Source organism: Solea solea, chromosome 16 (genome assembly GCF_958295425.1).
Source record: "Solea solea chromosome 16, fSolSol10.1, whole genome shotgun sequence".
NCBI classification, from domain to species: domain Eukaryota; kingdom Metazoa; phylum Chordata; class Actinopteri; order Pleuronectiformes; family Soleidae; genus Solea; species Solea solea.
The window spans coordinates 8,956,047-8,977,666 of NC_081149.1; the positions used below are offsets into that span (position 1 = coordinate 8,956,047).

The 21,620-nt window shown below is 42.5% G+C and overlaps 1 protein-coding gene across 2 annotated transcripts in view; it reads left to right on the forward strand.

Moving 5' to 3' along the window:
- The window catches only part of srcin1a (SRC kinase signaling inhibitor 1a), a 107,263-nt gene that overhangs the window by 72,323 nt on the left and 13,320 nt on the right, over positions 1–21,620 (forward strand). For both annotated transcript variants that reach the window (XM_058653061.1, XM_058653062.1), the window contains exons 4-14: positions 741–767; positions 8,071–8,266; positions 9,690–9,985; positions 11,368–12,188; positions 12,974–13,075; positions 13,459–13,586; positions 15,323–15,343; positions 16,021–16,166; positions 19,132–19,307; positions 20,114–20,244; positions 20,523–20,670. In XM_058653061.1, coding sequence (XP_058509044.1) covers positions 741–767; positions 8,071–8,266; positions 9,690–9,985; positions 11,368–12,188; positions 12,974–13,075; positions 13,459–13,586; positions 15,323–15,343; positions 16,021–16,166; positions 19,132–19,307; positions 20,114–20,244; positions 20,523–20,670 — 2,192 coding nt within the window. The remainder of the gene's footprint in view (positions 1–740; positions 768–8,070; positions 8,267–9,689; positions 9,986–11,367; positions 12,189–12,973; positions 13,076–13,458; positions 13,587–15,322; positions 15,344–16,020; positions 16,167–19,131; positions 19,308–20,113; positions 20,245–20,522; positions 20,671–21,620) is intronic.

Here is a 21,620-nt window from a genome sequence, read left to right on the forward strand (position 1 = left end):
GAGTGAGGAGGAGTGGTTGCTCGCCTGTGGTGGAGGAGTCTGGGAGCGAGGCCAGTGCAACAACAGAGTGGGCTGCTGTTTCATTCGATTTCTCTCTTTTCATTTCTTCACCAGAGCCACAGCCAACAGTGCAGTCTTGTGTCAGGTGCATTGTAACCAAGATGCCTGCAAAGCACAGCCTTAGTCTTCGCAGTGACACCGATGAACAGATGAACTCCTCCGACGCCTGTGATTGGGATTCAAGAACTTTTATTTTTGTTTGGATAAACATGTCAAACGTGTTACAGATGCCAGTAAATCTGAGCTCTGAATCTGAGTACATGTTTTTTCAGACAAACTAAATGGAAAGCATTCCAAAAACGTACAAATAAAGGCAAGAATAGGTGGCAGGCTATAAAGGTGAACTATTTTCCCATTTTCTTTAAACTTAAATGTTAAACAAACATGTTAAAGTCCTCCGCGTTAGTTACCATATTCAAAAAACAAATACGCGATGAAGATTCAAAGTGAAACGACTTACTGTTATTTTTAAACGTCTATTAAGCAAAAAATATTCATGATATAAAACTCTAAATGCTTTTTTTCCCCCTCCTACAGTCTACAGTCTGCCTCCTAATGAATCCACTTTATTCAGTTTTCTTTTTAAATGGTTTCTTATTTTGATTTGAGAAGGAAAACCGCTAACTCTCTGCTTTCTTTCCTCTCCTTTTTGCTCTTTTGTCCGTCATGAATCTCCACAGCAACAGCCCAACTACTGGAGCTTTAAGGTCAGTGCTCTGTGTCCACGTGTCCCTGTGTGTGTTTGTCCTTCCTCCTGTACTGTGTGTGTGTGTGTGTGTAAGAGAGAGATCGTGGTGTGTATCAGGTTGCTGTAGCAGCGTCGGTGTCAGAGTTAGTGACAGCCCTAAACTTCTCCAGCTCCATTTAAACTGCAGAGACAATTCCCTCAGGAGTTATGACACAACATCTCCACCTGCTTTGCGCTTACACCCCGAAGTCACGTGACCTCACAGAAGAAATTAGAGGTGCCGTCGAAGGGCGTCATTGGAACAATGCTTTGACATCAGCAGAGACGCTCGAGCCACGATTTGAGCTGCACAGGGTGATTTATTCATAGATTGCACAGATGGAATATGGAGTTGTGTACGCTGAAATACACTGACATGGAAATGCATTGAGACTTTGAATTTAAAGAAAATGTGTGTATTGGAATGTGTTATTTTGTCGAGGCGTCTCAAAGACAGAAAGGCGTGTTAAACAACTTATCAGTGTGTGTGTGTGTGTGTGTGACTGTGTAAGAGGAAGAGCCTCGGGCTTATCTATAGTGTAGTCTTCTGTAAATCCCTGTGCACAATATCATTTGGACAGGGTGAAAATGTTACTGAATATCAATAACCATATGCCCTGACCCATGGGGAAGGCTCTGCAATTTATCTCTCTCTCTCTCTCCCTCCCACAAGTACTTTAACTTCAAACAAGAGTGATGTGAAGTGGAATTTAAAGCCTCGTCCGTCGCATAAATCTATTACCCAACCAAACGAGTTTAACCTCTGCCGGACCCTCAGGTGGGCTGCAAAACAGTGTGGGTGTATGATGGTGAGAATTAAACCCGTACGTCAAAGTTCATCAAGTTCTCTAGAGGAACTGAAGTTTCCTGGAAGACGTTAAAAAGTACAGTTGTAATGGTTAGTGTTTGATCCCACAGCTCCTGATGTGGACATCCTGTGCATCCATGTCTAGGTCACATCTTCAGGCTTCCCTACGTGTTGTTAAGTCAAAGTTAACGGAGTAGTGATCAAAATGTGCAGAAGTCACAAAATAGACAGTTTTTCTTTTATTTCTGTGCATCAAAACGACACAAGTGAGCTTTGAGCGGTGACATCATGTGACAAATTCTGTCCAATTTTTAAAAATGTTGAGTACTTTTTGCTCAGGTGTGTTTATATAGAAAAAAAACAAAAAAAAAAACGAGATTGTCTATAGGTTGTACTGAAAAGCAGGATTTAAAACACTCCATATTGCACATTCTTATAGCTTCTGCACATATGTTTTAACATAATAATGGGAAAAAAGCAGCCTATGCTCTGTCCTAAGGTATAATTAATTAATTCATTCATTCTTAAATAAAAAGTAAACAAATGCAGCCTTTCAGTTTACAACGATGAAAAGTGGAGAAAAGACAAAAACACGTACACTTAGAGATAAATGTTCCTGCCAGTCATCTTATTGATTGATGTAGTTATTGTTGTGGGTCTTTAAAAAAACTTAAAAAAACCTTTTTAATCATGATTTGGTTCCTTCTTGGCACAGAAGTCAATCCGTTGATATTGCTTTGCAGCAGCCGAGAAAAGGAAAAAGAAAAAGACCGTCTTTATTTCACCTTAAAGCTTCTGGGAGCTTCGACCTGCTCACTCATCACGCCACACGTTATCTATATGAACCCAAGTCTCCTCCTGGATTCCCCCCTTGCATCTGAAAATAAGCACTCCATGGAATTGCGATTACACCTCTATAAATAAAGCAAATGTGTACAAATGCACTGTTTAACCCCAGTGACAACAGTTACAGGTGTTGGCTATGAAACATCGCACATAAGTGTATCTGCGGCTGTGATCCTCTGTTCTTTATGTATCTGTCAGAGAAGAGGAAACGCAGCAGCGATCGGAGCCATCGTCTCCGCCATTTTGCTCCCTCTCCTCCTGAGTGCTGCAATTGCCTCCACACACACATTTTTGCAGCAATTTGACAGAGCAATTTATGCCGCGCGTTGATGACGCCTGGCGCTACGAGGACATGGGATTCGAGGAGTGTCGGGGCTTCAAGGAATTGTGCAGAATATTGGGCCTGAGAGCTGAGACACAGAAGAAGAGAAAAGAAAATCAAGAAAAATAATGACAGTGGCAGGAGGAGGAGGAGGCGCAGACAAACAGATGTGAAAGATGGATTGATTCGAGGAGCTGTTTTCTCTCCATTTTGTCATATTGAGAGCTGTGAAATGTTTCTTGTGTGGATGAAGAGTCGTGTTGTGGGGTAGAGGGAATACTCAAATACAGACAGCTATAGCTATAAAAAAAAAAAAACTCTGTGCTGCTCTGGCCTCTGCCACTGGAGACCCAGAAAGATGAAAATACAGTGACATGAGTCACCTCAGCGAGAGTCAGAGGAGAGATTTGGGGGAGAACAAATGAGTGACGGGATAAAAAGTGAAGAGAGGAAGGTAGACGACTGGAGGCAAAGATTTTGTGGAGGAGAGAGAGAGACACGACTCGGAGGAGGAAGAAGATTGAAAACATGCAGATTGGAGGGGGTTTGAGGACGGTGACTTTAACGACATGTGACCATTTCATGTCCACGAGCCAAAGACGTCTTTGTCATTCTACATAACGTCAAGTTGTGCGTGACATTATTTCTGTTGGTGATGTTCTCTGTTGTATTGTCTTAACAAGAGAACTCTTGTAATCAGGGAAAAGATCAGAAGGAAAGAAGTCTAGCAACAAGACTAAGATTTACCTTCATGTTTAATAGCGGTCACCAAACCCCATCCTTGACAGTTATTAATGCATACGTGCTTGTTTGTACGTTTGACAACATGAAACTTAAAGTTTTAAACCTTTAACACCACATTTTTGCCTATTTTAACCATAAAAGGGCCTGAGAATTAGTGATGAAAAAGAGTAATTTTGCCCATTTTCTTTCAGTATGTTAAAATAGTGTATTAACAAAAGAACACTGTAGTTGTACACCAAATTGTGCATGTTAAATTTGAAATTTAAACAGTATAAAACATATTTAATATAACATTTGTTTGAGTCTTCGTCTCAAACACTCTGGTCAAAATTCCTCAACTCCACTCCGATCACATACCCTGGTACAAGTAGAACAGTATTTCTGAGAATCATAGTCATACTGTATTTCCACACGGCCTCACTCTGACATTTTGCTTCAAATGTTACCATAAAATTTGTCATTTTCTTACACAGCCCCACTAGACAATGTCAGGAGAGTATGATACGATATTAATGCTTCCACAGTTACAGGAGAATGAACAGCATAAAAGTGCATGAAGATGAGCTACAGAGGTCTGGATAACGGTAATACCAAAACAAATTCACTGAATCTCATCGAGGATGCCGCGACAGCAGTGGAGGCAAAATTGGACAGTAAACGGAGAATGCCACAAATCCATCCACTTGTCTGGCAGCCAGCGTATTTGTTGTTAAGGCAATTAATCAAGTGTCATCCTTCAAAATGTTCTTCAGGATCTGAGCAGAAGTTAACATGAAGATGAGCGGATATTATAAGATTAGGTTTGCAGACAGAATAAAAAAGAAATAAAGACTTGGATGAGCTGTCCACTCCCATATGTAAAAAAAAATAATACCTTGACCTCAAAACAGAGCTCTGTGTGTATGAATGTGAATGCACCCATGCTTTTGCTTGCACACCAAACAGGAAACAACATGGTGGGAGGTTGCATTGATTTTAAAGCCGCGCGTAGCCTCGGGTCTGTTGTCTGGCTGCCGTGTCCTGCTTTCCTCTCCGTTCGCTTGTGTTTCGGTGTAAGATCATCCTGTTCCCGACTTGTTCCGCCGCGTCTTTATAAAAGTGTAGAGTTCTCAGCGGTAATTGAGTGTTGCTGAAAAAGCCTGGCTCACTCTTGAAGAAAAGGTTGAGTTCTGGGGGGAGGGCAGGAGGGAGGGAGGTGAAGAGGGGAGAAAGGAGGAGGTAAAACCAGTTTGCAGTCACAATGATGTTGATGTTTTTTAACACCGGCATGACTCGTACGACCAGCTGCGTGACCAGATGGTGTATTAAACATACATTTACACTGCAAAATGATGACAAAGAGACATTTTCTGTTTTCGTATCACATAAATCCTCAATATTATAATAAAGTCGGTGTTTGGAGCCGACCGTAACAAGGCAAACGACAGCTGTGGTAAACCTGCACACATTCATACACAGAGACAGAGGGGACCATTATTCAGTCACTTTCCTGACATGGATTCCGTTTTTGTTATTCTTCTTTTTGAGGTGCTGTGAGCAGTGAGCTCAGTCATTCAGCACCATGTTCTCACTTCCCTTCTCTTTTTTTTGCTTTTCATAGAAAGCTCCAACTAGGTTATTTAGCCTTGAGACAACGCACAAGGAGAATGACTCAAGAGTCTGAAACAATGAGTTTTTCTCTGAGACAAAAACAGGGCGTCGCAAAATCAATATATTGTTGATACTGTTGCTTTCGCGTAATCGAGAAAATAAGCAGCAGATTGTAAATCTGTTAATCGAGTAATCGATTATGAAAATAATCGTAAATTGCAGGCCTAGTCTTAGAAGAATTTTAAAATAGTGATATTTGTAGTAGCTTGATAATGGTAACAGTTGCCAAGTTACCTTAAAAAGTATTGAAAGTTCTGTTTATTAGTGTATAATCTGCAATTCAGGGACTTGAAACATGTTCATTTGAAAGCCCACATTTTTAAGATTATCTTTGCTCAGAGGAAACAAAAGTTAGCTTTCACAGTGGACACTTTGTCACGTTTCCGTCTGATAACATTAACGATGACTCTGTTCAGTTCAACTAAGTCAGAACGGTGTGACGGTGAAGTACGAACCCTGAAATTTAAAAAGCAAAATGAAAGTCATCCTCATTAATCTGATTATGTGACCTATCACAGTGTCAGACATGGATGAGCTCGTACAACTCCCTGTACGGAAAACAAACAAGGTCGTTTCTCATAGTGTCTTAATTATTCCTTTAAATACAAAGTTAGTGCATTTATACCTGAAGTGGATGAAGCTAAACCTCAGCGCGTGATATCGCTCTTAAGAGCTTATCATTCATTTAATGATTTGAATGCAGGATTTTAAAGAATCAAGTGCTACTGTCGATACTCTCTCTATGTTCAGCATGTTTCCACTCCCTGCAGCTCGTCACCACGTGACACAGACGTGCTGCTGTTGACTTTCTGTTCAGTGTGGTCACAGTTTAGATAAATGACCCCATTACAAAATGTGGTGGGTGTTATCTGTCAGAATCAGGTTGTGTCCGTGTGTGTGTTCTCAGACACGATCACGTGACCACTATCATTCAGGGTACAGTGACTGAATGATGTACACTGTATAGTATCGCATATTTACAGACGGAGCATTCAGCATACATCATCAAAATGATGTTTCCACACGCGACGTGCCTCATAAACATACTGTACGTCTAAAGAAGCAAGGCTGTTGATTTAAAAGAGCAAATGACCAAATGATCGCGCTTGTCACATGACGCAGGGTCTCCCCTACACTTTATTACTGTGACGCTGCAATAATTCATTGATTAACTGACTGACACTCCTGATTTATCTCATTTTAATTAGTTACACCATTAATTGCCTAACTTACACATCTATCAGGCAGCAAAGACAAAGAGTCTACAGTCGACTCGTGCAGCTGTGACGCTGCGTTTAGTCGTGTCCTGAATCTCGGGTTTAGCACCAAGTTGGCACTTAACAGAAAATGCATTTCATTTTTCCATTACTGTGGGTCATAAAGCAAAGTACTGGACAAATTAATGACCAATTATCCAATCATAGTTTAGATATTTCTTTTTTTCTTTAAACCACTACCTCAGCTAATAAAAAAGGAAGTGGTTTGATAATGTATTGTGTTTCGCTGATTTCTTACATTAAAGACTGCACATTCAACATTAAGTATCGTTAAGTTACTGTACAAAATTCACTTTTCTGTACTTTATTCGTATTCCTAGCAACTTTTACTCTACTCTACTACATTTCCGAAATCAATTGTGTACTATCACTGCTATATATTTATTAATAGCGCGTTTCTAGTCTTGATGAGCTGCTTTACACTAGTTTTGCCATTCATCCATTCACACACTTCATCATCGGAGTCAAAGTCCCCCTATACCACTGAGCTGCCATGGCTCAATCCTAACTCCTCACTTTTTTAATACTTTTAGTTTTACTTCTAAAACGTGTCATGTACTTTAAAACACTTTTACTTAAGTAATATTATCATTTTCTGATAAAATACTTAGTATCCCCTTTAGGTACTTTATACAAGCCTGCTATGATAAACTCTCGCAGCAGCCCCCGTTGACTGTGCAGCATCGCCTTGTGGCTTATTGTTCATTCAACAGAATCATTAATGGATGCATGAGTGTGTCCTGTGTTTATGAATGAAGTCAAACCGCTCGGCGAGTTAATGACTGCAGAGATGCCTCCCATTAATTAAAGACCACATTAATGAAAGTCACAGTCGATCCACGCTGAGTTCTGATGCACAGGAAGGAAGAGGGGGAAATATTTGGGAAGAGGGGTGGGGGAGAAAAAAAACAAGTGCATGGATGAGGAGAGAGAGACACAAACTACTGTCCTATGGCCAACGATGTGTCTTCCTCCGCTATCCAAACAATCTGCAGATGGCATTCAGGGAGCTCATTACAGCGACCTCAGAGCTGGAGGAGATGCTGCAGCAGTGGGGGATCAGGGAGCCAGTTCAGTGATCTCAGCCCTCAGCTGCACTAACAGTCTCTCAGTGAGGGATGCCTGGGCACGGGCCAGCAGGATAAGCCCACACCGACAGCCCAGGATTTGCATTAGCTTCTCCTTCCTGCCCGACAAGCATACGTTTACAGTTTGTGGCTGCACAGGGGACAAGAGTGGAGATGGGGGGGGGCCATGTGGGATGTGTGCAAGTGTCAAGCAAACGCGCCTAATCGTATGCTCCGCTGAAAACACAGCTTCCCGTATCAATTTTGCTCCTCACCCTCCTTAGATGAGTCACGGAGGCTGATGCCCTCAAGTGCCGTGCCACTCGAGTATAACTTTATTGTGTTTTCTCCTCGTGTCAGATACTGTGACGTTAGTAATTCTTAGAGAACGACTGGGAGCTAAACTATTGTCAAGGTCTTATTAATCCTGTAACACGCTTCATTGTGTGGGAGTCTCATTTGGGTGTTCACTGTCTTTTTTGTTTACTCCATCGGGCCAATCCATTCTCTCCACCTTGATTTTTACCTCTCGGTGGTTAACTCTGTCTCCGTGTGTTTTTCACCCACAGAGCCGCAGCCCACGGCACTCCCAGTCTACCCAGTCTGGGCTTGCCGACCAGGCCGCCAAGCTCTCCTTTGCCTCTGCCGAATCCTTGGAGACCATGTCAGAAGCCGACCTCCCCCTGGGCTTCAACCGGATGAATCGCTTCCGCCAGAGCCTGCCGCTGTCCCGCTCCGCCAGCCAGAATAAGCTGCGCTCTCCAGGTTAACATTTGAAATGCTGCTCAAAAGGGAGCACTACATGCTGTTGGGACTTGAGACTTAAGGATTTGCAGCTGTCTGTTCACTCCATATACCTGGTGCTGAAAAGTTATACTCTCACTTTATTTCCCATAAAAGTTTTGGTTTAGTCCACTTGCTCTCCTGTAGAGCGCTGGAGAGCGAACTTACTGTTCCAATTTATTCAGCCAGAATACTCAAGCAGACCTTTTCCTGTGAGGTCTGTGCAGGTGTATAAGCGGCATAGTTATTTTAGTGCCTACTTATTTGACTGTGACACGGCTGCAGACCTGCGTAAATCATGCAGGACTGAAGATGTGCTCATGTGCAGCTGAACTGCAGACTTAAGAACAGGTTTACTACTAAAGGGCATCTGCAGTCTGGCGAGGATTAGTGTGAGGCTGGTCCAAACACATAAAGACCAAGGTGTGTTTTTATATCAGACTTGGGAAGATAAAAAAGAAGTGGCCGTAAAACTAAAGTGGCAGTGACTGATGAGGGACATTTTGAGTGAGGAGTTCAGGCAGAGGGAGAACAGCACAGCTGCCAATCTTCTTTACTCAACATCTCTATATAACGTCTGTCTTTGTCTTCTTCTCTCCCAACCTCAGCTGCTGTATCTCACTTATCTTTGCTTGACTTTTAATCACTGGTCTTTCTTTGCTTTGTTTGTTGTTTTGTTTGTCCCACGGTGTATGAAGATGAATATCCAGGTTAGTCAGGCACCAGAGTTGCCTTTTTCCTGTAAAATCAAGGGTTGCAGCAAAGTTTTCTATATGATGTGTGTCTAATTTGAAGAGTCAATTGTTCATTCTATTTTAATCACTACCATGCTTTGCACAAATCTTTGCACCTTATTTGCACACTGCAACTCCTGCAGTCTAGTTGTGTACAGTGTCAGTGAATATTCATGCTGACATTTTGAAGGTGCAAATCATTATCTGGATCTCAAATCACTAAAGAGACAGACAGACAGACAGACAGACAGACAGACGACTTTATTAATCCCTTTGGGAGGTTCCCTCGGGGAAATTAACATCTCCAGCATCCACACACAGCACTGTTAAAAATAGAGAGTAGAATAAAATAAGATAAGAATAAAAATAAAAATAAAAATAAAAAAGAAAATAAAAATGAAAGTGACCCATGCTATATATATGTATGTATACCTACATACACACAACACCTATATATATATATATATATACATACATACATACATACACATCTACATGTATACACATACATACATACATATACACATACATACATAAAGAGGCAGAACATGTTGTATCCTAATGAGCAACACTGTAAGCTACAAAACTGCAAAGCAAGTCACAAGATTTCATAGAGTTGCCTGTCGTTTTCCCACCAGTTGCTGACTCTAAGCGTCTCTCCTCCCGTCCAGGCGTGCTGTTCCTGCAGTATGGCGACGAGACGCGCCGCGTGCACATCACCCACGAGCTGAGCAGCATGGACACGCTGCACGCGCTCATCGTCCACATGTTCCCGCAGAAGTTGACAGCGGGCATGCTCAAGTCCCCGAACACGGCCATCTTGATCAAGGACGAGGCACGCAACGTTTTCTACGAGCTCGAGGACGTCCGGGACATCCAGGACCGTAGCATCATCAAGATTTACCGCAAAGAGCCCATCTACGCTTCCTACCCTGCTGCTGCACACCTGGCCAACGGAGACCTGAGGGTGGGTAAAAGCAGAGAGAGAGAGGGGGGGGGGGGGGAGGGGGGAGATCCATGAGTGGCAAACTGGGTTATTTAAAGAGAAAATGCGATCTGATCTCCTTCAATTCTGATAAATGAGAACTGAGTTACGAGTGAAAAGTTCTGTAATAATGTGTCTCTAAAAAAGAGGAGCAGTGCAATTCTCTTGTGAGGTGTTTTATGTATTTTAAGGTACACTTTGACAGGCTGATGCAGTGTGAACGGTTTTAAAATTTAACTGGTATTCCTCCTGGGGATGTATTGATGTTGCTCATCTTTAGGATGCCCATCTGTTGCCGCGCAGGCACTAGAGAACAATGTTCCTCTGTAAAACGAGCATTTTAACATCTGAAGCTATTTCTGCTTCATTGAAGATCAAGGAAGCCGGTAGGAGTCTGCACAATTTACACAACCCTGCATTCCATCTGCAATATTCCTCACAATACACAGACCTGCTATTAATGTTACAAATAAGCAGTAAAAAAAGAAATATAACAATTACTCCTGTGCATATTTGGAAATCTTATTATAAGCTTTGTTTTTATTCAGTGAAGTGTTCCACATCATCTTTCTTAAGCTTCTTCCCATGCATATACATCTGTGCATAATAAATGGATGGAGCGAGAATAGAGGTAACAAGTCAAGGTTCAAATAGCGTTTTATCTATTCTGCCGCTTGTATAAGCCATACCTATTCGGAATGTGCAAATCAGACAGTCTCCTATAGCTGGAAATATGTTTATGAAGTTATCTGTCGGCATACAGGCTCAGCAGCATCTTCCCTTTTTTGAGATTTATCAGTTTGTTACATGGTGCTGTACGACAACTGAAAAGGGGAAAAATGGGTTTCAACTTAAGCAACACATGAAGGATATATGAAAAGGCAAAGCAAACTACTTGGTTTTTTGACGTAAATGCACAGCAGGTAAAGTGAGGCAAACGTGGGTTGAGAAAAGCGCGTTTAGAGATGTTTTGATGCTGTGTGAAGAAAGGCAGAAGGAACTGAAGTGAAAAAAAAAGCCAAGTGGAAATATGGTGAACATAAATATTTTACTGAGTAAACATCATCACGACTCTGCTGGAAATAAATTGATCGATTGACCTCTTGAAATGTTTCCATTCTGGCCCACGCAGTCTGTTTTCACTTCAACTTTCAAAAAAAATAAAAATAATAATAATTTCTAGACCAAATTCAGCCATTGGAAAATTAATTGGTCTTTGGAGAAATGTTTCTTCTTCCACTGACATCTGCGGATTGTGACAGCCTGTCATGTGTCAGTCAGATCTAAGTCATGTTCAAGTCTGACACATGGCGAACACTCTGGTGTGCAAATCACCATGGTAACGCCCTGCTTGTTCATTTCAGAGGGACATGGTCTACTCCTCTCGCGACTCTTCCCCGACTCGCCGCCTCAACACCCTCCCCTCGTCGTCGGCCTCGGCGTCCTCTGGCTCTCCGTCCCGCTCACGCCTCTCCTACAGCGGGGGACGCCCTCCGTCCTTTGCCGGCTCCCATCCTCAGCACGAACAGCCCCGACACTCGCACCATCCCTCAGCCAATCACAGCGCCAACGCGAGCCTGTCGCCCTCACCCAGCGCCATCCTGGAGCGCCGTGACGTCAAGCCCGATGAAGAGGTTTCTGCGAAAAACATGGCATTGATGAAGAATGAAGGGCTGTACGCAGATCCCTACAGCTTGGTGCACGAGGGTCGCCTCAGCATCGCTTCCACCCAGTCTTTAGCTGCCATCGGAGACCCCTTCAGCTTCCCCGTTTCCAGTGGCCTGTACCGCCGCGGCTCGGTCCGATCCCTCAGCACCTACTCAGCTGCTGCACTTCAGGGAGACCTGGACGACTCTCTGTACAAACCGGGAGGTTCGCTCTACTCTGACACGTATTCCTCAGCCACCCTGGGAATGGGTTTCCGCATGCCGCCCTCGTCGCCACAGAAAATCCCCGACATGCAGCTGAGGGACAGGGACTATTCCAGCTCTCCCAGCAGAGCGTCGCCTCTGAGGCAGACGTTTCGCAAGGACTCGACTTCTTCCTCTGTGTTTGTGGAGAGCCCAAAGTCAAGGCCCAGCTCCGGTTCAGAGCCTCTGTGTCTGACTGCCGGCCCCGGGGAGGGTGGCAGGGCCACGCCTGGTTTTGGTTCTTCATTATCTGGTCAAGACCCTGACAGCAGCAGGTCAGTGCCAGTGACACTTTGACTGGTTATTACATGTGTGACATTTGCCTTCCAAAACACTGTTTACACTATATCATGCAGTAGTTGTATTATAATCTTACGGCATGACTCTTCTGGCCATCTAGGGCTAATTGTACTCTCCCATCATCATTAGTATTTAAATACCATGTCCTGATGTTTATGATTATCGTCATAACATTACAGATCTGTTTATTCCTAGATTTGATATAGGTTGTTCAAATAATGTGTAAATAATGTTTGACTCAGTCAAAATGAGTCCTGCAGGAACACAGTGTTTGTATTTGTGTTAAAGCAGTTTTGGTCTTTCTGGTTTGTCACTGTAAAATCAAGTGAAACGACATTATAGGTAGAGCGATTTATCATTTGGGCTGATCAATCCGGCCAATTATTGCCATTTTTATGAACTTATTATCATCTTTAGTTTACACAGTTTTGTTCTCACAAAGATGGTCAATGCTGCTAAGTCCCTAAAACTCTGTTTTATAAACCACAAGTTCATTTGACAAACTTTTTACTGCTTTATGTAATAAAGCAATATTTAGTTATAACATCCAATTGTATTTAAATTTCAGTGCAGAAACAAAATGTAGATCAGAGAGTGTTGTCCAGGAGATGTCCATTTAAATTAAGCAATTCAGTGTCTCATTTATTGTTTTTAAACTGTTAACTACTTAAAGACACGGCGTTTCTTTACCTTTTATTATTAGATTACATTCTCCTCCGTGTTTTTCAGTGATCCACAGCTGTACCTTTTCCTTTCTTAGGGATCATCGGCTGGAGCGGATGGAGGCCATGGAGAAGCAGATAGCGAGCCTGACCGGCCTGGTCCAGAGTGTGTTGACCAGAGCACCGGACAGCGACAGCACGTAAGACTCTCCATTAAACCCCATTAACCCTCTAGAACTCACAGACACGGCTTCGGCTCAGACACATTATTGACAGGAACAGCAGCGGTGCCATTATCAGAGCCATTATCACTTCCGTAGCAGTGAAGTGGTGCATTACTTTGTGCGAGCCGATCACAAGCACTAAACACTAACTGCACTGCACAGCGCTATCGATTCATGCACTGATACACGGACATGTATGGCTGAGTTTCCCCCGTTCACTCGGAACATTCTCGTCATGAACAGAATATGGGCTCATTAACAGGGAGACTTGTTAAAGTGATCAGTCTTAAGAGTTTCCACGAGTCGTGCCATTAGTGTTAGCACTGTAATTGGCTTGCCCTGTGGCCATTGATCCTCAGATGCGGCCTGCTGCGTCTCTGCATGATGGCGGGCTGCCCTCCGGACCAGGGGAGCGAGTTTTCACGGCCATTACCTTTCTCTTCCAGCGAGAAGACCGAAACCAACAGTGACGGCTCCGCCACTGGAAGTGAGTACAGCAGCGTAACTGAGACCACAGTCCACTTGTTACTAACACTACTCGGGGTTCCCACGGGTCCTTGAAACCTGAAAAATCGCCCTTAATAGACATGGGTCATTGAAAGCGCTTTAAATTGATTCTAGAAAGTTAAGTTGATATTTTTCGGTAAAGCCCTGCATTGCTTGATGTACGTAAACTAGGCCTACGCAGAACAATTCTACGCAGAACAACGAGCGAGTAACATTAAACAAGAGAGAGCAAATGACGTGATTTCTGGGAAATGAAAATTCCAAAATCTCTGTCTCACCAAAGAAAATGACAAAGACAGACTTGTCCTGATCAATAAAGGTGGACACCATGGGAGAAGCGGCTCTTACAAGTTGCCCACATTCGGTCTCCTGAGTTGGTCTTGGAAAGTCCTTGAAACGTCCTTGAATTTGTTGTCAACCAAGGTGTGGGAACCCTGACTACTGCTAATCCCCTGCTCTCTAAAAAAAAACTCCCTTCTCCTACTAACAGTGAACTGGTTATTTTAAATTAGCCTTCACTGACATGAGTTGGAGTTTCTCCTCTCTGCTCGGTACGTCGCTCCTCTTTCGTGACAAGGAGTAAATGTGTAATTCTGCTGTGTGTTATTGTCGCGCTGTCACATGAGTGGGAGCGTGATGGCGGAGAGGAAGAGGAGTTTCGTGTGGACATATTTTACAGTTGTAAATGAAAGAATTGTGAACTGTGAGTGTGTATGAAGCCTTGTCGCTACTGTAGCAACACCGTCATTTTGAGGCACTTTGGGTTTATTTGGTTTTATAGAGGCACTAAAGAAATGCATTGAGTAATAATTTTACTAATCATTTTCTGCAGATTTCATGTTTCATCCTAGGTTCAAAAGCTGTGTTTATAAGTAAAGAGTACTGGTATCACACACATCATTCTAATCCAGTCCAGTTAAGTTTCCATCAATTAACTAATAAGTTGATAAGTGACTATTCTCTGCAGCCCTGGCAAAGTGTCACCTACTTTTCTATGGACTTAATTGTCTGCCAAAGTGCAACCGAACCAGACATTCACTAAAGAATTAAACAGCATTCATTTAAAATTCCTCTTTTTTCTGCTTCTGCTTAACATTTTCTTTTTTCTTTCATTTCTATTGAAATTGAAGAGTTTCCAGACGGCTTATTTGCTATGAAAATAAAATGATGTCTGCTAAGAGAATTGTAAGATATCAGTGAGTGAGACAAGCTTAATATTTTTTTTTGTGAAATGTTAAAAAAAAAAAGAAAAAAAACCCACACTAGGGGAAAGTGTAGCTTGTAACAGCATTGGAGCTGTTACCACAAACAAACAACATACAAGGCTGTAAACATGACAGGGTTTAAGACAAATAGCTCTAGTGGGAATCATTCTTCAGCATCTGTGGCCTGAACGAAACCCCAGTACGATTTCACTTCCCCCTGATTTATTCCTTCCATCCTCTACTTCTGCTCTCCTGTTTTTCCTCCCCTGTTCTCGTGTGACCAGACCTTCACAGCTAAAAACAAAATCTCCCTCACACACTGACCCAGTGCCAAAAGACTTAGCCATCACCGGGGTCATTCTCTCTGCTGTGGTCAATACAAACGCTCTCCGGGATCATCATATTGATATGAACTTTCAAGACTTTCCCTCTCTCTCTCTCTCTTTTGTTTCCTCCCTTTCACTCTTCTCATTAATTTCTTGATAACTGGTTGAATCTTTTTATATTCCAGCTGGACGGCTGAAGCGCAAAGGTAGTTGCCATCTCCTTCTCTATCACCCCTTTTCTTTTATTTCTCCTCTCAGACACCTCTTGTCACCTCTCCGCCCTCTGTTTGGGTGTGTGGTTTTTCCTGGGTCTATCCTCACATGTTCACGGAGCGCAGACCCTCCCTCGTTCTGTCTCCCCACTGTTTGAATTTTCTGCCTGGTTATTCCTTTGGGAATTATCAGTAGGTTGTTTTGTCTCAGACCGAGCACCTCTTTTATCTGTGTGTGTGTGTGTGTGTGTGTGAGAGATTGTCGCATACAGTCTGTGTGTGTGTGATTACCTCGGGAGTCAAAGGCCATACTCACAAAGCCTTCTATTAAGATAAGAGCATGGCTATCCCCTGTGTGTCTCGACTGAATAGATGATTTACACTTCTATATTGGTTACTAATAGCATGAGCTCATGTTTCTCCCCGTGGTCTTTTAGAGTTTTGTGAGTATGGCGCTTTTTTTTTTCCACATTCACACACTGTATTTGCTTGTGTGTGTGTGTGTGCCCAGATTTTCCTGCATAGTGTGTATTTGTGTGTTACCGTTTACACTGTACGTCATGCTAGCTGACTGAAAACCTCAGCGGAGCACAGCCGAGCACACTAACCCATTTCGTTTCCCCAGACAACCTCCCTGTGACCTCCCGTGTCCTATACTCTGTAATTGACAGCTCACACACCATCAGCACCTCTAGCTCTGATGCCGCCGCCACCTTCTAACAGCATCAGCCGCTTGCAGATGCACCTCCACCTGCAAGGCCTGCAGCAGAATGCCACCGACCTGCGCAAACAGCTCGCCCAGCTTCGTAAGACACAGGTATATATACCACTCACTGTCTACATCCTTTTAAGATCTTGAAAAGACTTTTTCTGCTCAGGTTTGTAAATATTAGTTTTTGTTCATAATGAGTCTCCTTTTCCTGCCAGCTGAATCTTTATTTAATAAATAAATACATCACGACAAAGGAAGATAACTCTTTACCTGATACTGTAGATGTGACTTTACCTCTATTTCATTTTCCTATAATCCTAGAGTTCCAAAAAGAGTGTGCTATTGTTGTTCAGTGTTTTGCACATTAAATGCTTTCTTCGACCGCTTGGGTAAAACTTGGTGAACAGCATCATCAGTGTAAAAATTTAAATGAGCTGCACTGAAATTATTGTGGCTCAATTTATTGAAATAACTAGTAAACAAAAGTGGGCCTAATACAGAGCCCTGTGGCATGCCCTTGACAATAGACACAAGATCAGAAGGTAAACCTTCAAATTTAATCTGATTTGATAGTTTGAGAACCTGGCAACTGCATGTTTAGAGAGTCCAGTGTTAAAAAAAGCTACATTTAAAAAATATCATGGTCATTTGTGCCAAAAGCTTTTGACAGATCTACAAAAAGGGGATGCACACTGGTACTCCCTATCGTTTGCAACAGAAATGCCATTTACCAGCTTCATTGCTGCTTTTTAATGTAGTGTTAAATGACAAATTGATATTTATAAATGCAAGTGAGAAAAAAAACAATTAAATGTCCTGGACAGAACCTAAAATACAAATTGAATGCGCTGAATGTTTATTTAACAAGTCAGGTTGACGCCGTCAAAAAGGCAGCGCTCAAATGCCATATTATCAACATAACTCATATGAACATCCAGCAAAAAGGATGATTACAAACAACCAAGGTTATAACCGTTGCTATGAAATGATTCTAGCACAGAGTCTGTCTGTATATTATTGTGTTTCCGCGCAGTTATCGTCACCTGGAGAATGTGGTCAGAGCCCCGGTTGTATCATAACACCGGCAGATGTTTGCAACTGGATTCCAGCTGGTGATATAAAACTATATTAAGAAAAGTATAAAATAAAATAAAAAAATCAAAGCGCAAGGAAGATTTTGACAAATTTAGAACTGATGCTAACGGCTCCCCTCAGATTTTTGCCTCCACCACAATGAAACAGAGGCCAATAAAATTTGATGTACTTTGATGTAAAAAAAAAAAAAAACACCAGCATGTTCCCCTAGAAATAAGTCCTGTTCAGTGGATTATCCACTGTGACCAAGGTTCAGGATTCAGTGCTTCAAGGATGCATTATCTTTATTTGATTTAATGGCAGTAAGAGTGATTCTTTGCAGGGTCCCTCCTACCACGCAGATGGCGTGTGATTCGTCCAGACGTCCACAAATGGACCCAAAGCTGAAGGGAACATTAAATTATATTGTAGCGTTTCCACATAATGAGGGCAGGAATGAAAAAGCTGATCTGTTTTAAAAGCACAGAGACAATTGAATTAGCAAAGCAATGATCCAGTCTCAGAGATCCTCATCAGGCATCTCTCGATTAGCTTGATTCAGCACTACGCCGTGTTTATTTTACATATACACTGTAACGCTGTGCCTGCTTGTCGCTTTTGATGTGTATTTGATCTTCACCTCTTTTGTGTACAGACAGAAACACACACACACACAATATTGCCAGACACACTGAGAGCATTGTACCTTTTTGGAGGATTTATTATGACATGTAGAGATAAAAACCCACTTCACATTGTGCGGCTCTGTCAATGGAAGTACAGAATGTCACGAGGCGGACGAAGGGTTAAAAAAAATGTGGAGAGCGGGTCCTTATTTATTCCATTTATCCGCTGATGCAAGCGGTGCCATGGTTACAGTCGGGAGCAGTCAGGAGATGTCAGAGGCAGAGAAGAGGTTTCAGTGTCTCGCAGGGGTAAAAGAGAAGGCAGGAGCAGTGACAGATGATAGTCGCACAGCGCCTCTATTTGTTCCATCAGCGAAGTTCACTTTTTTTTTTTTTGTCTGTCTGTCTGTTTGTTTGTTTGTTAAGTGGCTAAGCAGTGAGATGGAGAGCCAAACGGCCCCGGAATGACTCTTTGCTGTTTACCTGCCTGTTTGCCCAAGTGTGACCTCTCCACTTACACCCATATTTGATGGACCAGCACACTGAATGTCACATGTGGCTCATGAATTATACAGAGGAACGGTGCAGGAGAAGCAGGCACCTGATAGAGACTGAAGACACTGCTGCAAAATGATTTATTCTCGATATCGCTTTTACAATAAGTTACTACACCCCCTGCTTTCAGCCTCCTCCATCCGCATCAGCACTGATGGCAGGATAATAGGGTAATACTTTTAAACGGTAACAATATTGTTGTCTTGCTCCACTTCCTGAAACATAAGGCTGATCAATAATTAATTTTTCTTGCATACCAGGTGCTTTCATCTCAGGGAGTTGTATTACATCCACTAGTCTTTGTAGAATATTCCATTCATAACGCTGCCGGGTTCACGCTCAGTGTCTTTGGACATTCTTCATTCTCCTTGGAAGCTTCCTGGGCTTTCAGAGGATATAGGGAGCTGGTGTATGCGCGTTCTAATAGTCGAACACAAACAAACTGCTTGCTTAAGTGCCTTCAATAACGAGGTATTCAGTGTAACAGATGAGCATGATAGAACTAATGTTCCTCTCCGATAACAAAGTTTAGAATAAACCCCGAGGCCTCGAGGATAGGGCAGAACAAAATGTGCATTTGCTGTAAATCACTTAGCCCTGTTTTTTGTTTTTTTTAAAGCCTCCTCTTTGTCATCCCTGTTGTTATGCTGAGATGGAGGCAATAGCAGATTTCATGGCTTCGACAAGCTTTTCTCCTGAGGCCATGAAGGCCAACACTGATACAGTTCTTTTCCAAATAACCGCTGAGTATGTAGCAGCCTCCTGCTGAGGGAAAGGGCAATAAATGCTAACTGTAATGCTGTTTGAATGTGTAGATGGAGAACCAGGATTCGGTGAAAACTCTGCTGAAGCGGACGGAGGCGGAGCTGAACGTGCGCGTGGCAGACGCCCTGAGGAAGCAGGAGGATCCTCTGCAGAGACAGCGCCTCCTCGTGGAGGAGGAGAGGCTCAAGTACCTCAACGAGGAGGAGCTCATCATCCAGCAGCTCCAGTCAGTAACAACAGAGGAAGAACAAGAATTCACTGAATCACTGAAGTCCCACAAAATCTGTCTGTAACCTCACAGTGGAGGGATTATTTGGTTCCGGTTCGATATGCAAACTGACAGTTATGTGGTTTAAGTTGATTGTATCGTGTATTTAATAATGCTTTAAGCACCACTGTTCATATATAATTAGAATGAGTTGACTTACAGGGTGACGCAATGATAGGAAGAAATGTAATTCAGCCCGGCATAGAGCAAGATGCTTATTAAGATCGGAAATACGAGAGTGTCCAGCCGCTAATTGAAGTGACTGCGAAAACCAGAGCAGTGATCTACCTTGAGATTTAATAGTCAGATATGTTCGGCGGCGTTATAATTCCTGGATTTCACTGAGAGCATTTTAGTAGATGCTGAATCTCTCCGTCTCTGAGCTGCATTTTGATCACAGACTAATTGGCTGAACTGTGAGATCACTGCTAATCAGTGTGTGTTATTCAGCCTGGCTAATGGCCAATTTATTTTGCTTAATTATACATATAACTTTGATTTCGTACATTACTGGAGGCAGATGTATTGGACTAAATATTAGAGCTGAGCAAATTGACATTTGTGCGACTCCTCTGTTCCACGTTTTCAGTTCAGTTGTTGCACTGAAACGTTTAAAGAGCAGCCTGCGCTTCCCCCAGTTCATCTGTCCAGAACTGTGTTACCGTCCTGTACTCAAACAGAATAGTTTTGAGATGAATATTCAGGAGTATTAATGTGTAGCAGAGGAATCCCTGGTGTTCAGCCTTCTGTCTGTTCTATCTCAGCGATCTGGAGAAGTCAGTGGAGGAGATCCAGAAGGAGTCATCCGTCAACCCCAAGCTCGTGTCGGTGCAGGAGTTGGAGGAGAAGGCCAGTGTTCTGAGAAAAGTGGGAGAGACACTCACGGAGCTGAAAAGTGAGTCACATTCTGTGCACAGGGAAAGACTCTGGCAGACAGTTTATGTTGCACTAATTAGTCACCAAGGCACAGACTATCTTTTAGTCACCCGCAGCCGCTCTTGCCAAACATTTATTTAAGTACAGTAGTCTCAGATTGCTCAGTTTGCTTTTAATGAACTCCCCTGTTCATTTACAGTAACCTAAAAAATGTTCCGTCTGATTACATTAAAGGTCTTTCATTGACTTCGACAAACAATAATTGATTTGTTGTAACGGACACGCTTTCTCCTGCAGATCAGTTCCCAGGCCTGCAGAGCAAGATGCGGGTGGTGCTCAGGGTAGAAGTGGAGGCCGTCAAGTTCCTGAAAGAAGAGCCGCACAGACTCGACGCCCTGTTGAAACGCTGCAAGACTATAACTGACACCCTCGCCACCATGCGCAAGTATGAGCCTACAAAAAAAGAAAGGGAAAGAAAAAGAAAGAAAGAATGGTGGCACATAGTAATGTAGCAGTCAAGACAAAATATTCACATTTCACTTTTGCTGTTTTTTTGGCTCACGTCAGACAGAGGGAAACACATTTCAGCACAAATCTTTCTTCACAGCGCTCAACTTGGACCTGCTCCATGTGAGAGCAACAGTTCATCAAAATCTGCTCCACTTTTAAAAGCCTATTAAGGAAAGTCTGTGTGTGTTTAATATTAGATCTGTCCTCGGAGACCAACAAGTTTTAATTGATCCTTTAAATATTAACACGAGCATTTTGTTCAACAACCTCGTACAAAGCAACAGTTGCAGAGAGATTTGTCTAAAATTACCTCGCATGGAAACTTGCCCACTTGTAATCAGTTGAAGGAAACGTCACATTTTTTCCGTCAGCGATTTATGAATTTTCATAAAAAGTGATGGACAGACAGACAGACCTTCAGGGTCAGGGATGAGTGATGAGATATTATCACTAATTAGACTAATTATTCAAAGAAGGAATGGAAAAAAAAGAAAAGAAGAATCCCTGAAGATGCATTAAACCTGATAAAAGTTAATTTGGCCAGCTGCTGTGGTGAAGGCTCTTTTTAGTCACATGAGTTTTAAAATAGAAGCTTTTAAAACTAATGTAGTGAGTGTGGACTGATAAAATGTGGCCTTTAGCTGTTGATGTTGTCTATTTTCTACTTAGGCTTGTGTGTTTACTCGAAGCTCCTCACCTTCTGGTTCAGTTCATATCTCAAATTAAAGTTTTTGGTAACTAAAATGTGTTCAATTGTTCAGGTCTCAGTTAGGTTTTTAATTCTCTGGAGGTTTTTAAACATTCAGCAACAAATGTTTTAGTTATGGATAATTCATGCCTGACTTGCCTGTCCAGCCTGATTATCCATGCCTGACATCATGAATA